The sequence below is a fragment of the Nicotiana attenuata genome, chromosome 6, assembly GCF_001879085.1.
Source record: "Nicotiana attenuata strain UT chromosome 6, NIATTr2, whole genome shotgun sequence".
Taxonomy (NCBI): Eukaryota; Viridiplantae; Streptophyta; class Magnoliopsida; order Solanales; family Solanaceae; genus Nicotiana; species Nicotiana attenuata.
Genome location: NC_031994.1, coordinates 10,982,068 through 10,999,309, shown reverse-complemented (window position 1 = coordinate 10,999,309; position 17,242 = coordinate 10,982,068). Strand labels below are relative to the sequence as shown.

The 17,242-nt window shown below is 38.7% G+C and overlaps 2 protein-coding genes across 2 annotated transcripts; both read left to right on the top strand.

Moving 5' to 3' along the window:
- LOC109226600 lies at positions 873-14,959 on the top strand. The gene is made up of 6 exons (XM_019391414.1): positions 873-1,316; positions 6,026-6,340; positions 6,427-6,475; positions 6,550-6,841; positions 8,224-8,302; positions 14,501-14,959. Exons 1-6 carry the CDS (start codon positions 984-986, stop codon positions 14,705-14,707), a joined length of 1,275 nt encoding a protein of 424 aa, XP_019246959.1. The 5' UTR covers positions 873-983; the 3' UTR covers positions 14,708-14,959.
- LOC109227631 (agamous-like MADS-box protein AGL62) lies at positions 16,431-16,964 on the top strand. The gene has a single exon (XM_019392831.1). It carries the CDS (start codon positions 16,431-16,433, stop codon positions 16,962-16,964), a length of 534 nt encoding a protein of 177 aa, XP_019248376.1.

Below are 17,242 nucleotides of genomic sequence, written 5' to 3'. Positions count from 1 at the left end.
GACAAATGTGGTTTGAAATGTGACAAACTACCCACGATTTTGTATGAAGACAATGCAGCTTGCATAGCCCAATTGAAGGGAGGATTCATAAAAGGAGATAGGACAAAACACATTTCACCAAAGTTATTTTTCACACATGATCTTCAAAAGAATGGTGATATCAATGTGCAACAGATTCGTTCAAGTGATAATATGGCTGATTTGTTCACAAAATCTCTAGCGACGTCAACCTTTAAGAAGCTAGTGCACAAGATTAGGATGCGAAGGCTCAAGGATGTGAAATGATGCTCTCATCAGGGAGAATTACTACGCGTTGCACTCTTTTTCCCTTGCAAGGTTTTGTCCCACTGGGTTTTCCTTGCAAGGTTTTTAACGAGGCAACCAAAAGGCATATTGTTAGATATGTGTACTCTTTTTCTTTTACAAGATTTTTTTTCATTGGGTTTTATTTTAGTTAAGGTTTTAACGAGGCACATTACTTATTGAGTAGACATTCAAGGGGAGTGTTATGAATATAATTGTAATCAGAGTGAATGTCTATCTTTTAGAGAGTTTTACTTTGTGGCTAAGTCTTTTTTTCCCTATAAATAAAACTTCACGAGAACATTGTGAAAGGGGGAAATGGCGGCTGTCCGTGCACTTTCCGGAAATGACGGAAATATAATCCAGTGCCGCGAAGGCGATAATGTCTTACGATCTTACGTGTCTTACCCCATTGTAAATCATCCTAAAATTCAATAAGAATTAATTTCTCTTTCTCTGCAATTGTTATTCTACTTTTATTGTGTTATTACAACAACTAAATTTAATTATTTATACAAGGCCACGTGTTCCTCCTGCATGCCCAACCCCCCCCCCCCCCCCACCTCACTGCTCATCAGTCATCACTCTGCAAATTCCATTTCACCCCAGGTACCTCCACTGCTACACGTCATCATTCAAATTCCCAGTTTCTAGAAGATCCCAAATCTACGTCACCGGAAATGAAAAACTCCGGCAGAAGGCCGGCAAAGTACGACCTAGAGTACCGAGCTAAGGAGGACGACTCATGGTACGGTGTACTAGTCGTGGTGAACGGCGAGACGTTAACGGTGAAGTACGAGGGATATCCGGAGACATACGATTCGAAAATCGCCGCTCAGGATTTCAAATCGGAGGAAGAAATCGATGAATTCGTTGGTAGGTTTAGGAATATTTCGCCGCAGCTGCAGGATAGCGAGTGCGGTAGTGTCATGAAGGAAGGGATGCTTGTCTGTGCGGCGTGTAATGCTTTTGGCAAGGATGATATGCTCTTTTACGATGCCGTTGTTGAAGCCGTAAGCTTTTTTCTTTTGTTTGAGCATTTTTTTTAGATATATCTATTGAGGTAATGATATCTATTACATTATGATGCTGTCAATTTCTCAGTTATGGATGTTGACACGAGCTTAGGTATTCAGAAATTTATTTGCATATTTGTTGCTTTAATCAACTCGCTTTTGTGATGCTTTAAGCATAGCACGGATAAAGGAGGAAGGTGAGGTAGGTTGACATAGTGTAACTATGATGAATCCTTTGAATTCTAGGATATAGAAGATTCATGTGGTTGATCACACATAATTCAGGATTTATGCATCTTGATTAATATTATTTGATATTAGTTTATTCATAGTCATATCGATTTGTCAGCTCACCAGAGCAAAATTTGATAAGTAAAACATTCTCATGACATAGATACTCTTCTTTGATATGTTTCAGGTGTAAACGTATTGTTTATTTCCTTGTTATCAATAGTTGCACGTAATCTTCTTTGCTTTTTCAACTATCAAAACTCAAAAGAATCAAGAAAGATGAATGTTGAGATTTATGTTATTAACAAGTGATGACTAAAATACCTTCATTAGTGTAAAAAGAGTGGTAGGAGATACAAAGGAGCTTCTCCTAACTGTGAGTTCAGCGGGAATTGGCATTGAGCTCAGACTTGCTTATCCAATTAACTAACAATATACATGATGAAGTCCCATGGTATAAGTTATTTTGTCTACGAAATTGTGTTTTGACGAAACTAGCGAGGGTGTCAACCTAAAGTTTGAATTATGGAGAAGCACTCTAGAGAATAAGGATTTTAACATAAGTAGAAGTAAAACAAAATTTATGCATTATAAAGTCTAGCCAGTATAAATGGTGTGAGATAGAGGAAGTCCAATCTCTTTTATTTATTTATGAAATAAGGTGTTGTATGCTGGCATCAAGAAGATGCAAATAGTACAAAAGGAGAGGTGTTAGCTCAGTACTTCATGTTTTATTCTAATCATAGGAAGCTAACCAAAAAAGTTGGCCATCAGGCCAGGCTCAGTGAGCCAATAAAGTCTAGAAAGGGGATAACATTATTCACAGGGGAGATATTACTCCAGTTAAAAAGATACAACAGACATCTATCTCTCAAGAAGTGATTAGGACATGCCATCAACACATCTTCGAATCCTCTCTATCCAAAGACACCAAAATATGCACGCTGGGATCATTTTCCAGAAACTTTTGATGGCCCGTTGACTTTCCAAAAGCTTCAACTTTCAACTGCTTCCTTGGTGCTCTGAGGTAGTGTCCAACTGACACTGAAAATTGAAAAGAACATATGCCAGAGATCAGTAGCCACTGTGCAATGCAAAAATAGATGGTTGATTAATGCTGAATTGAGCTGGCACATGTGGCATCTATTCACAATCTGGAAGCTCCTCCTACAAAGGTTGTCTTGAGTCAAAATAGCACCTTTAAGAGTCGTCCATGGAAAACTACTAACCATTGTAGGCAGATTGGTTCTCCAAATTAGCTTCTAAGGCCACAGGTCAATAACCTCATTCGACGCACATAGTTTGTTATACACCTTCCTTAGAGGTGCCCCATCTTAGCTTATTAGTGTGCTGGATATTCATTGTAAAGTTTCCTAACCTTCTAAGTAGATCAAGCACTCCTCCTATTTCTAGTCTTGTATGTTTCTCCTGAAAAGGACATCCCAAATGTTGTCTGATCTATTATGTGCTACTATTGAGTTAGGATCAGTTGCTAATTGGAATAAAAATGGATAAGTTTCTTGCAGTGTGAAGTTTTCTAGCCACTTGTCCTTCCAAAATTTCACACGTGTTCCATTACCAACTATGAAGGACGCATCTTGTTGGAAGACTTCCTTCAAGCTGTTGATGTTTTTCCCGGGCTCAACCCCATGAGGAGCTCTAGCAGTTCTAGTGCTCCAATTATCCAGCTGACCATACTTGGCTTTCACTATTTCCTTCCATAGGCTAGTGCGTTCTTGCCCATATCTCCAAAGCCACTTCATTAGCAAAATCTTGTTGTGATTTGGGAGATCTCTAATGCCTCGTCCACTTTGTGACTTTTGTTGAATTACAATTGCCCGCTTCACCGGATGGAATTTGTGACCTTCACTGCTACCTCCCCATTAAAAGGATCTCCTCAATTTGTCCGGCTGTTTTTGGGCTTTACTTGGCATAGGAAAGAGGGACGTGATGTAAGTTGGTATGTTGTCCAGGACACTATTAATCTGAGTCACCCTTCCAACCATTGAGAGATATTGCATCTGCCATGTTGTTAACCTTTTCTCCACTTTCTCAATCACACCATTCCACACCTCCACTGACTTATGTTTGGCTCCCAAGGGTAGTCCAAGATAGGTTGTAGGAAATGAGCCAATGCCACAACGCATTATGCCTGCCAGTTCTTCCAAGTCAGGCACCACATTACAGGATATATCATGTTTTTCAGCATGTTTACGTGCAAACCTGAAATAGATTCAAAAATAAGGAGGGTTAGATTAAGGTACTGTAGCTGCATTTTTTCAGTCCCACCGGAATTTAGTGTGTCATATAGTAGATGGGAGACTGAGATCGAATTCCCTGAGTTGTTGTTTATCCTGAACCCTTCAATCCATTGTAACTGCCTTGCTTTATCAAGCATTTTGCTCATGCGTTCCGTTGCTATGATGAAGAGAAGGTGAGAGGGTGTCTCCTAGCCTAATCCCTTTCCGAGGGGTGAAGAAGCCAACTGGAGATCTATTATCAAGGACTGAATACTTGACTGTGGTGAGGCTGAACTCCACATGATCCATCTTTCACCAAAACTCATTCCTCTTAGTGTTGGTAGTAGGTAGGACAACTCACTTGATCAAATGCCTTCTTTGTGTCCACTTTGCATTAAATTCCAGGGACTTCACTTTTTAGTCTCTCATCCAATAGCTCATTTGCTATGACTGCTGCATCAGTTATCTGTCTTTTTTTTAAGGAATGCATTATGTTCCCTCGAGATAAGCTTCCCCATCACTGTCTTTATCCTTTCTGCTAAAAGTTTAGCCACTATTTTATACATACTTCCAATGAGACTTATTGGTCTAAAGTCCCTGAGCTCTATTATACCTTTGAAGCATTGATGGATTTGACCAATCCCTAAATGCAAACAATTGAGAACTCTAGGCTTGATATTCCAAGAGAAAGGTATAATCGGCGAGGCAGCTGCACATATCAAGAATTGGGTAGTTGAAATGAATAAGCGCTTCTGAAGTGATGCTATATGAGGATATCTAACAAAGTTAGTAGGAAAGTTCTTAGAATGGTCGTAAGACCAGTAATGCTATTAGAGTAAATATGGGCCTCTAAGGTCCAACACATCCACAAGATGAGTGTCACACAAAAACGAATAATAAGATGGATGTATGGTCATACAAGATCACAGATGATCACGTTCGACATGAGGTGCAAGTAACATATATCTATAAAATGAGAGTTTTCTTAGTGGTCAATGAAGTGGATTGAGAACCATGAGGTGATTTCTTCTTATCGGGCCAAGTCTTGGTAGATAGAGTTATTCGGTACTTGTGCTGTGGGACTTGAGTTGCAGCTAGTATCCTGTGAAATTAGTTGAGGTGCACACAAGATTACCTGGACACCATGGTTATCCAAAAAAAGAAAATAAGAGCTGCTGATTAAAAAAGAATATATAATGAGAGAAGGTCGTTTGAGATGGTTTGGTGATGTCCTACTTCGGATGCACCAATTAATGTGTGTGAAATCATGGTGGCTAACAAGGGATCACATAGACCTAAAAATATATGGAACAAGTTGGTCCGGAAGGACCAGCAATCTCTTAGAATCTATGCACATTTGGCAATATAGGACACATTGAAAGAAAAAAATCCATACAGGTGATACCTAACTTGAGATTAAGGTATAGTCATGTTGGTTGGTTTATATTAAACCCAATGTTCGTTAAGAGTCTTTTAGTCTTATAAGAGATTTGTGTGCCAACAAAAAATATACAGAACTTATAATGTTTGAAAAGCTTAATTTTTAAATATTTAGTTGGTACGAGTCTAAATATTGCCTAGATTTGGTTGGAGTTGGTAGTACTAAGTGACACCTTGTCAGGGTAATTTGGCAAGATGCTGTGATTAGATAATTCGTTGTTGATGATGGAGGAATTCAAGCAAAGGGAATACTTGTTGATGTCGCTTGAATTTTATGGTAACCGGAACAAATAAGGATTTTGCCTTAGTTGTGCTCCAGATTTTGTGCGCGCTCTTCCTTATATGTGATAATCTAATATTTCTTATATTCAAAAATGTTTTTTCTTAAAACGACAAGATTATCTTCTTGTATAAAAGGAGGTTTTCTTTACAGTTTAGGGTGCGAAAAGGAGGAAAAGGAAGAGAAAGAGTGTGAGAAAAACTAAGCGGAGAGTGTTTGTGAACATATTGGGGACTAAGGTTTCTGAGAATTGGGGAAAGATTTTTAGCGTTGTTCTTTCAGCATATTGAAATTTTCGCACCTTCTTGTTCTAGGATGTAGGCGTTACTGCTGAACCTCGTTATTTTGTCGGTCATTACCTTCTGTTGTTTTGTTGCTTTAAATTATGGGTTTGTCTTAAATATACAGTAAAAGTAGAATGATTCAAAGACGAAAGGGAGGGGCCTACCTAATTCAAATTGGTTTGTTGGCTTTGATTCACTTGCTTCAAATTGTCTTATTCCAATCTTTGGTAGATACACAATGTGAACCATTCATTTCACAGTGGAATGGAGGAGTGTTTATGTACCTTTGTCTTATCCTGGCTTCATGGTCCAAAGAAGGATTGCATGACTGCTTCTGGGATTGAAGGCATATGTATCATAAAGGGCACACCGCAAGTTGATCCTAGACTAGCTTCCTTCGTGAAATTGGCAAACCAGAAACTCAGAAAATCCTCTTGCAAGTCGACTTGTACTTCTGAGCAAGACAGTCCAGCATCTAGAGGATTGTCTCGTAATAAAAGAGGTAGATATTTGTCTTCTGCACAAAAGTCAGATTCGTCCTCCAAGGCAAGTTATCACCTAATAATGTTCATGAATTTGAGTGATGATGCACATGAAGGTGCCTAAATCATTCTCCTTTTCCTTTCGTGTAGGGTATAAGCATTGCCAAGAATATGGTTGACGTGAGATGCACAGCAGAAGGTGTGCTACAGAACTCCATCACCTGTTACGATGTGGTAATTGCACTTTCTTAAGTTCTTCATTGTGAACTGCAGCAACAGATTGTAACTATAGCAGGCACTGGGATCATGATAAAGATCTCGGAGGGCAGTGTTCAAATTACCATCTCATTCTGGTTGAAAACTTGGAGAGGAACTTGTTGCCATCTTCACTGACGGATTTCATACATGAACACACTTCTGTTTTGTCACAAGTACATGTTTTTCCCTGCCCGTCATATATGCCCTATGCAAGAGGCATTATTGTGGTAGATTGTGAAAAGAAGCTTCAGAAGATACAGCAGTTTTTGGATAATCCAACCCACCTTATTGTGTCCTCTAGGGGAAGGTGCGTTTTCTAAATCAGTTTCTTCCTTAAAGTTGTCGTTGATCCTTTTGTCACCTCTCTTCTTTCATTGTGGTGTAATATATTCATTGGAAAGATTTATATGTTATTAGTATCAATACAATATTTAGGCTTCAGTTATTATTGTGTTATATATTATTCCCACATGTATTAGACTTGAATAGATTAGAATCTAGCTCCCATTAGAATTATGTTGTTTCTTCTAGTTATTGGACTTCGGGTGTGTCAGAATCATTGGTTCCCTGCATCTAGACAGATTATGAGCTCAAACACATTTTCATTCAGCTTAGGATCATGTTTGGCCTGGATCAAACTTGCTTAGACAGGTTTTAGGTTGTTCTGCTTAGAGATTCCTTGCCACAATTACCCAGCCAGTCAATTTTTTTTGGATAGAATAGTGCATGTAGTCATGATGTAAAGTTTCTCAAGCATGCTTGTCTTCTGAGATTTTTTCTTTTTATTTTTCTTGGAAGAAAGAACTGTCATATGTCATGCTTATATTTCCCGAGCTTGTGAGTTGCTCAAATACCTTAGTGCTATTCTGCTGCACCACTTGTTTGAGGCCTGCTCTGTGGTTACATCAATAGCATATGTCTTTTTCCTTGGTCCTGAACTCTGCTTATGAAGTTGAAAGTGTTGTTTTGCTCTGCAAATCAGCTTCTAAAGAAATTTACAGTACAGGAAGAATACTCAGCTCTAAATGCTACTTTTTTGCGTCATATTCCGTTTAATGCTACTTCCTTTCTTGCTCGAATGCTTTTTGATGCTGCTTACTTTTCCTGTCCATGCCATTTGGAGTTCCTTATGATATAGGTATCTCAAGATCCTCTATGTTTTCCAATCTGTCATAGAATTAGAATGTATAGATTTGATGTGCCAATCATGTAGAAGGAATGGACTTCTCATGAAATGTTAAGTTGTTTTTACCTTGTTTAAACATCTAGAAATAACTAGCTGGATTCTTAGGGAAACAGGTCTCCAGAATCAATGCGTATGAATAAGGTTGATCATACTACTTTCCATTTACTAATGATTGCTTGAAAAAGTTATATACTTTGAGGCCCTATTTGTTTCCTTTTTTTTTTTTCTCATTCTCAGAATATGAAAATTGATTCTTTTGGGGATCCCTCAGTATCTACTTCTAAAGTGAGAGCTGCAAAGGAAGCGTAATACTCTGGTTTTATGTGCCACTACCTTGGGTCTTTAATGCTGTTTAACATACTTCTATGGCTAGCAATTTATGCTAGATGTGTAGATACTAATTCAGTTTAAAAGTAAAAATCATGTTTTCATGCATGTGCATCGATATTCTAGATTGAGAAATGCCTATGGAGTCATGTATTGTTTCCATTTGTCTTTTACAGGCCAGTGGTTATAAGTGTGAGAGATTTAAGGCATACCATGATTAAGCTGTCGCTTGGGAGCTTAGTGTACGGATCCCAGGTAAGACTGATACCATTTTATTTGTTATAGATTAGAAAAAGGTGTAGGACATGGACCCACATTTGTTAAACATGCAGCATGGCACATTGTATTGTCAGAGCTACTTCACGGAGGAGTTTGGTAGAAGACATATTGGAAAATATCATATATACGAGGTTGTTTGATAATCTAGCAGCATGCATATCTAAATAGTTACTCGTAGCTAGTCCAGAGAACTGGATGCTCCAGTTGTCACAACCTGATTTACATTTAACTGCAGGAAAACGGGTGAGCTTAGAATGTGAGATCAGTTGCTGTAATAATCAAATTTATGTGGATAAAATTTGTATACTCATGATCTTAAGGAAATTGTGTTCCTTAGACATACTTGTAAAAGTGCTTAAACGTAGGAACTAAATGTCTCATGACGAGCTGCCAAGGAAGAGCTAGGGCATAGTGGCTCCAGACCTTGTTGATTCGGTCACCTGACCTCTATAACATGCATAAGGAAAAAATAGAAGGAAAAGAAATAGAAGAAAGTGAAAATATAGAAGGAAATTACTTCATATCTGGTAAAATCAACTACATGCAATCTGAACAATCAAGACTGCTCTAGATACAACAGCATCAACATACCCAGTGTAATCCAGCATAGTGGGTTTGGGGAGGGTAGTGTGTATGCATGCCATAACCTACCTCGTAGAGACAGAGAGGATGTTTCCAATAGAACCTCGGCTCAGTGAAGCATAAGCACAACAATATTGAAAAGAAAACGGCCAGAAACAACAGTGAGGAGCCATGGAAAAGAAGCATTAATAATAACAAGATAGTAAGATGACCAAAATGAAAGAAACAACAGGCAATAATAGAAACCTAAGACTAAAAAACAATACCAGAATACGTACTAATACTACTAGTATGAATAATGAAACCACTTGGCTACCTAACCTTCTATCCTAATCCTTGACCTTCACACCTTTCTGTCAAGGTCATGTCCTCGGTAAGCTGGAGCATCACCGTGTCTTGTTTAATCACCTCACTCCACCTCTTCACATGTCCGAACCATCTAAGTCTCACTTCCCGCATTTTGTCCTCCACATGGACTACGCCCACCTTATCCTGCCCGTAGTATGATGTGTGACATCCTCGTCAATCTCCTCATTGTCACAACCCGGAATGTCCACCTTCGGGACTGTGACATTTCACCTTATAGCCAAGCCAATGTTAGCTATATCTGTTAACTATTTTTAACAATTTTCAAATTAAATGACAACAATAATACCGAACAATCTGAAATAAGGTGATAACTAATAAATGACGAAATTCAATTACAATCTTAGATCTGGTGTCACGAATACATGAGCGTCTAGAATACTACAAATAATGGTCTGAACAAAACATAACTGTCCGAAACAAGATAAACAGCTAAAAGGGATGTCGAAGGGGACTCCAGGGCTGCGAACGTCGTGCAGCTATACCTCAAGTCTCCTCTGAATAGCTGGATCCGAGCAACCTCATACAACGCAGTTGGGACCAACTCCGACATCTACACAAGAAGTGCAGAGTGTAGTATGAGTACAACTGACCTCATGTACTATGTAAGTGTTGAGCCTAACCTCGACGAAGTAGTGACGAGGCTAAGGCGGGTCACTTACGATAACCTGTACACAGTTTTAGCAATAATGGAAAAGACAGAAATGGAAATAAGGCAATTAACCCGTAACAACGAATTCAAAATCCAACTACTAGAGAGCCAAGAATAACAAGTCTTATAAGCTCATTTTAAGTACCGAGGCACATCCAACAATCACAAATAAATACAATTTATACAATCCGTTGCGGCACGTAACCCGATCCTACCACATCATCATCTGTCAATATCAAAATCCGTCCTTATTCCACCATTTCAACACATTACCTTTCAATTTCCGTTGCGGCGTGCAACTTGCTCCTCAAACAATTTCAAACAATAATAGCAATTCAACAACCAAAATTTACAAGAATTTCCACATCAAGAGAGTAAGTGGGCGTTTGGACATAAGAATTGTAAAATTCCAAACAACAACAACAACAACAACAACAACGACCCAGTATAATCCCACAAGTGGGGTCTGGGGAGCGTAATATGTACGCAGACCTTACCCCTACCCCGAGGGGTAGAGAGGCTGTTTCCAGGAGACCCTCGGCTCAAAAAAGCAACAAGAGATTATATATTAGTATCATCAATAGACTCATAATAAAGTAACAACAATATAAGAAATACGGAATAGATGGATGGTATAGTAATAACCAGCAGCTAAAGCCTTGCATCAGTAGATGACCAGTAACATCCTAAGACTAACCCCTAACTGGCTAGTCTCACTCTAGTGTGCTGTAGAAATATTCACAACTTCCCCTAACCTACAATCTTAATGCTCGACCTCCACAATTCCCTGTCAAGGGCCATGTCCTCAGTAATCCTAAGTCGCGCCATGTCTTGCCTGATCACCTCTCCCCAATATTTCTTAGGTCGCCCTCTACCTCTCCTCGTGCCCACCACAGCCAGTCGCTCACACCTCCTCACCGGTGCATCAGTGCTCCTCCTCTGAATATGTCCGAACCATCTGAGTCTTGCTTCCCGCATCTTGTCCTCCATTGGGGCCACGCCCACCTTCTCTCGAATGTCTTCATTCCTAATCTTATCCATCCTTGTATGCCCGCACATCCACCTCAACATCCGCATCTCTGCTACTTTCATCTTCTGGATGTGTGAGTCCTTAACCAGCCAACACTCAGTCCCATACAACATGGCAGGTCTAACCACTGCTCTATAAAACTTACCTTTTAGTAACGGCACTATCTTGTCACACAAGACTCCCGACGCTAACCTCCACTTCATCCACCCCACCCCTATACGGTGTGTAACATCCTCGTCGATCTCCCCGATCCCCTGAATAACCGATCCAAGGTACTTGAAACTACCCCTCTTGGGAATAACTTGAGAGTCAAGCCTCACTTCCACTCCCGCTTCCGTCGGCTCGACCCCAAATTTGCACTCGAGGTATTCCGTCTTCGTCCTGCTCAACTTGAAACCTTTAGACTCAAGGGCATGTCTCCAAACCTCTAGCCTCTCGTTGACGCCGCCTCGTGTCTCGTCAATTAGAAGAATGTCATCAGCAAATAGCATGCACCATGGCACCTCCCCTTGAATATATGATGAGTTAGTGCATCCATCACCAGGGTAAATAGAAATGGGCTAAACGCAGACCCTTGGTGCAACCCCGTAACAACTGGAAAATGCTCGGAGTCGCCTCCTACTGTCCTAACCCGAGTCTTAGCTCCAGCATACATGTCTTTAATCACCCTAATGTAGGCAACCGGGACCCCTGTATCCTCTAAGCAGCTCCATAAGACCTCCCTAGGAACCCTGTCGTACGCTTTCTCCAGATCAATAAACACCATGTGGAGATCCTTCTTCCTATCCCTGTATTGTTCCACCATCCTCCTAATAAGGTGGATAGCTTCTGTGGTAGATCGCCCCGGCATGAATCCGAACTGGTTGTCTGAAATAGACACCGTCCTTCGCACTCTCATTTCTACCATTCTCTCCCAAACTTTCATGGTATGACTCAGTAATTTGATACCCCTATAGTTGTTGCAGCTCTGGATATCACCTTTGTTCTTATATAATGGAATTGTAAAATTCCAAAAAAAGGTGAAATTTTTTTTTTCAAGTGAAAATTTTGAAAAACAGTTTTTGAAAAACAGCTTTTTGGAGTTTTAAAATTTCAAAATTCATCTTTAAGTGAATTTTGGAAATTTTATGGCCAAATACTAATTTCCAAAAAAGTGAAAAATTTTCACAAAAAAGTGAAAATATTCTTATGTCCAAACGGGCTCTAAATATACGAGGAAATGAAGAATCACGTAATAATCGAGGAATTTCTAACAATTCGTATGTCTCAACTACAACAACTTATTGATATCTATCGATTAACAATTCATACAAGTGTAACTACGTCATAGAAGGCAACAAATATTACAAAACAATAAGTCAAGTAAGACATGAGACAAATTAAATATGCAAGTAAAGCAAGTAGAGACAATTAGCAATTAAGCATAGAGTCATGGGCGAGATGGACAATTAATGCATGGATAACTAAATGACAAGTAACAATTATAGTATGGAAGTCAAATAAGCATATGGCAATTAAGGCATGTAACAAGATATACTAGGAAGTAACGAAACATGGAAGCAAGTAACACAACGGCGCATATACACTTGTCACCTCAATATACGCCGTTCCAAACGTAATTTACATAACATATAACTAAGGGTCCCTAATTCCCTCAAATCAAGGTTAGATCCAACACTTACCTCACATCGCAATCAACTCAAAGTTCAACCACGGCCTTGCCCTTTGAACAAGCCTCCAAACCACCCACGAATGAAAGAGGTTCAATCTAGATCATTTTTGAAAAAGTCAAGAAAAGTCAACCCCGACCCCGCTTGGTCAAAACCGAGATTCGGACAAAAACCCGATTACCCATTCACCTCCGAGCCCGATTATATAATTTGTTTCGAAATCCGACCTCAAGACGAGGTCTAATCTCAATTTTACAAAAATCCCTAATTCTATCGAAATCCAGAATTTCTACCATGAAAATCCTAAATTTGATGTTGAAATTTCATGAAATGTAATGGGTAATTGAAAAGAAATAGATTTAAGTCACTTACCAAGGAATTTAGGAAGAAAATTCTCTTGGAAAACGGCCTCTAGGGTATTAAGGATTGAGAAAATGTGAGATATGAGCTAAGTCACGTTTTCCCCCCCTTTTACCCAGTTGTAGATGTCGCAATTGCGATGTCTTGTTCGCAATTTCGAATATCGCAAATGCGAGAAAGAGGTCGCGAATGCGAACCTTGTCTCAGACCCACAGTGGTCACAAATGCGACATTTGGTTCGCAATTGCGAACTCCCAACCTTCGCAATTGCGCACCATTGCTTCGCAAATGTGAAGACGGTTCGAGGAATGCTGAGTCACAAATGCGACTCTTGGATTGCAATTGCGATCACTGCCTAGTTCGCAAATGCAAACATAGCACTCGCAAATGCGAGTCCACTCAAGCCAGCCCATGCTCGCAAGTGAGGCTCGCAAATGCGAGATTTGAGACCACACCAGCAACAAAGAATGCATCAGCCATCACCTATCTCCAAACTCCAAATTCAATCCGTAGGCTATTTGAAACTCACCCGAGCCCCTCGGGCTCCAAACCAAACATGTGCACAAGTGTAATAACATCATACGAACTTGCTCGCGCAATCAAATCACCAAATAACATCTAAATCTACGAATAAATCCTCAAAACGAGTGAACTTTCAAAGTGAAACTCAAGAACACTAGAATCACGTTTAAGCGTCCGAATCATGTCAAATCAATTCCAAATTAAACCAAATTTTGCAGACAAGTTTCAAATAGCAATACAGAGCTATTCCAAGAAGTCACCTTACGGTCAAACTTAGAAAATTTTGAACTTCCAAAAATGCCAACTTTCGGTAAAATGAGCCAAAGCAAGTTAGGGACTTCCGAATTCAATTCCGGGCATACGCTCAAGTCCAAAATACGATACAGACCCTCCGGATCGTCAAAATACCGATCCGGGTCCGTTTGCACAAAATGTTAACCGTAGTCAACTCAAACCATTTTAAAGGCAAAAATTCATATTTCTTAAACTTTTTCACATAAAGGCTATCCGGAATGGGACTCAGACGGAGGAAATGGATCGAGACACGCTAAACGAAGCTAATCAGGGTATCGGAACACGGAAATAGGGGCTAAATCTCAAAATGACCTATCGGGTCATTACACTCATCCTCCTCTCATATATAATTGACCCAAGGTACTTGAAACTTCCTCTCCTAGGGATGAGTTGTGAAACTTCCGCTTCATGAGTCGCACCACTGAACTTGTACTCCAAGACTGTTCTAGATACAATCAGCAAATACTTTGATAAGACTGTTCTAGATACAATCAGCAAATACTTTGAGTGATGAGTGATAACAGGAAAGAATTCCTTTTAGAATTTTAAACTTCTTGAGGGGCAAGCCCTGTACATTTGTATTTTTGTGATGTCTTTCATTTTTTATCAGTTTTTATTTTTCGTGTTTTATATCTGTTGTTTGATTTCAGTTTACTGAGGTTGATCCCTCTCCCCTACGTCTTTTCTTTTTCGTGTAGGATATATGTCAAGCTAAAAGTATCTGCCAAGACCTCATAGTGGTCCACTCAGGAAGTGAAGCATATAGAAGAGCACACCAGGCAAAAGATTTGTTTTTGGAGTTTATGACTCATCAACAGCGACTCTATAAGAAATTAGCTTTGGAAGAGAGTGTATATTTGCAGGCGCTACAATTTCAACCAAGTTTTGATACGTATATATGTTAAAAACGATTATAGAGTGATCCAACCCCTGTTTATACCTTTACCTCTATAACAGGTGTATCTTAGCTTGGTAACAGGCCGCTGTGTTTCTACAATGTTTCAAGATTTCTTGTCCTTTAACCACCTGGTAAAACGCGTTGTAGCAATCTCATTCCGTGCACAGGCTTTCAATTTTCAATACTCGGGGAAGGTGGCACTGGAAACAAGTGCAGCACCTATGCTGCATTCTTGGTTGCACTTTCTTTGACTTAGAAAGACTGGATTTGTATTTTATCAATGCATAGTTAAAATGTCAAAAATTGCCAGCGCATTGTCAAATGCATATTTGCATTTGATGGTTTAAATGGCGGTGGTTGCACCTCCGACTTGCAATGTCAAGTTGCTCAAATGGTCAAGAGGTCACAACGGAAATTGCAACGTTACGATTTAGAAAACGGCTTGCTTATTAGTAGAAATTTTCATTTAGACACTTCGGGATCAGAAGGGGAGCCTTGGAGCAACATGTGTTGTTGTCTCTGTGTGATTCATAGGTCGCAGGCTCGAGCCATGGATGCAGCTACAAATGCTTGCATTAGGGTATACTATGTACATCACACCCTTAGGAGGTGTGACGCTTCTCCGAACCCTGCATAACGCTTCTCCGAACCCTGCGTAAATACGGGATGCTTTGTGCACTGGGCTATCTTTTTTTACACTTTAGGGATCTGTTGAACACTTGATTTATCAAAAAAATATTTCGAATAAGCCCCTAACTGATTGAAAAATAAAGTGTGATTTTCAATTCTCAAAAGTAGTGACATGATAAAGAGGCGAATCAATACACAATTGATAGTTCAAGCAACGCGCAGAACGTACACATATACCATTGATTTTATTTTATTTTCAAATTACTTTTAGATGATTTTTAAATCTGCTTGCGTGGTGTATAGGTTTTATAGTGCCCAAGAAATAACCAAAAGAAAAACAATTCGTTGAAATGACAATCTTTCACTGTCAATATAATGACATATAGCAAAATAGTGACTGCTGTAAAATTAATGAGTACATTAAAAAAATTGCCCATTCAAGTTCCAATTTCAGATTTGGTATTAATGGACATGGAAAGTTGGTTTTTATTGTGTTATTTCGTTAAAGTATTTACCTATTCAAGTTAGATTTAGGATCCTGTTCAAAATGTTATTTATATTAAAGCAGTCAAGAGTACTTTGATTAATTTGCTATAAAATTCGAAAAAATTTGGCATGCAATTTGTATGACTCCTAATTATAGTCAGTTGTTCACTGTTGTCAACCTGGACTTGATGAATTTTAGCAAGCACATTAAGACATATTCATATTTGGGTTGACTTTTTAGATTTGATTTTGTTAATGCAAGTCATGAGTTTGATTTTGCTTCTTATTTCTTATTAAGAAAGTTTTGAGAGATTTGGCACGTAGTTGGTCTTTCCTCAAATTATATCCATATTTGCTTACCCCAACTTAGTAAATTTCATAAGTATATTAGAGTATTTACCTATTTAACTTAAAATTTTGGATTTCATTGGTGTGGTATTAAAATTGGTTTCATTTTGCTACTATAATTTTTCAATATGATGAAAAGATTTTTTTAACTTAAAATATTTGGCGCGATATTGCCATTGTGATGTAGTTCTTGATGTATATAAATACCATTTCTCGATAAAAGATTCATCAATAATCCTTTATCAACTCTCTTTATAAATTTAGCCATGGTGAGCAAGAAGAGTAAAGGGCGTCAAAAGATAGCAATAAAAAAAATAGAAAACAAAGACGACCGCTTTGCCACATTCTCAAAGCGTCGTACAGGCTTATACAAAAAGGCCAGCAACCTTGTTTCACAATGTGATGCTGACATTGGAATCGTACTTTCTTCCCCTACGGGTAAGCCTTTCTCATTTTTTCACCCTACAACTGATGTTGTTATTGCTTGTTTTCAAAATCCTGATATGCAGTTAAGTGAGACTGATCGTCTAGTTGCGGCTTATGCTCGAAACAAAGTGAACCATCTCAATAGTAGGCTTGAAGAGTTTGATACCAGAGAAGATGCAGCAATTGCTCAAACACGTTTCTATGACCAAATGTCAAAAACTAGACAGAATGATTGGTGGGAGTCAATTGAGCAGCTCAATGTTGATGAAATGACAATGTTTGAAGCGTGGTTAGACAATGCTATGTTTAATTTGAACAATCATTTGAATCAGTTGGAAATTGGAGCTTCATCCTCATCACCAAACTACTTCTAAAAGATACCGACAACGCATAAAATTTAAAAGATCAAATTCATATTATCAGGATGTGTTTTTTTGTTTTTATTTTATTTTATTTCGACAATGCTACAAGCATGTACTCTACTATGATTTTCATTAATAATATTTAATATAGTTTTTAAATGCTTTATCTTACAAGCTAGTACATCTCTAAATAATAAATGCAACATCTCTTGTGTTCTTAAAATATCAAAGCAAAGTCTGACCTAATGATCAAGGGTGTTCTTACACCTAAATTTGAATATTTATTTAAA

Excerpts from the sequence above, each read along its gene's own strand:
- LOC109226600 (XM_019391414.1), top strand. The coding sequence starts at position 984 with ATGAAAAACTCCGGCAGAAGGCCGGCAAAGTACGACCTAGAGTACCGA. Across the intron at positions 1,317-6,025 it reads ACGATGCCGTTGTTGAAGCC|ATACACAATGTGAACCATTC; the intron begins GTAAGCTTTTTT and ends AATCTTTGGTAG. Across the intron at positions 6,476-6,549 it reads CGTGAGATGCACAGCAGAAG|CAACAGATTGTAACTATAGC; the intron begins GTGTGCTACAGA and ends TGTGAACTGCAG.
- LOC109227631 (XM_019392831.1), top strand. The coding sequence starts at position 16,431 with ATGGTGAGCAAGAAGAGTAAAGGGCGTCAAAAGATAGCAATAAAAAAA.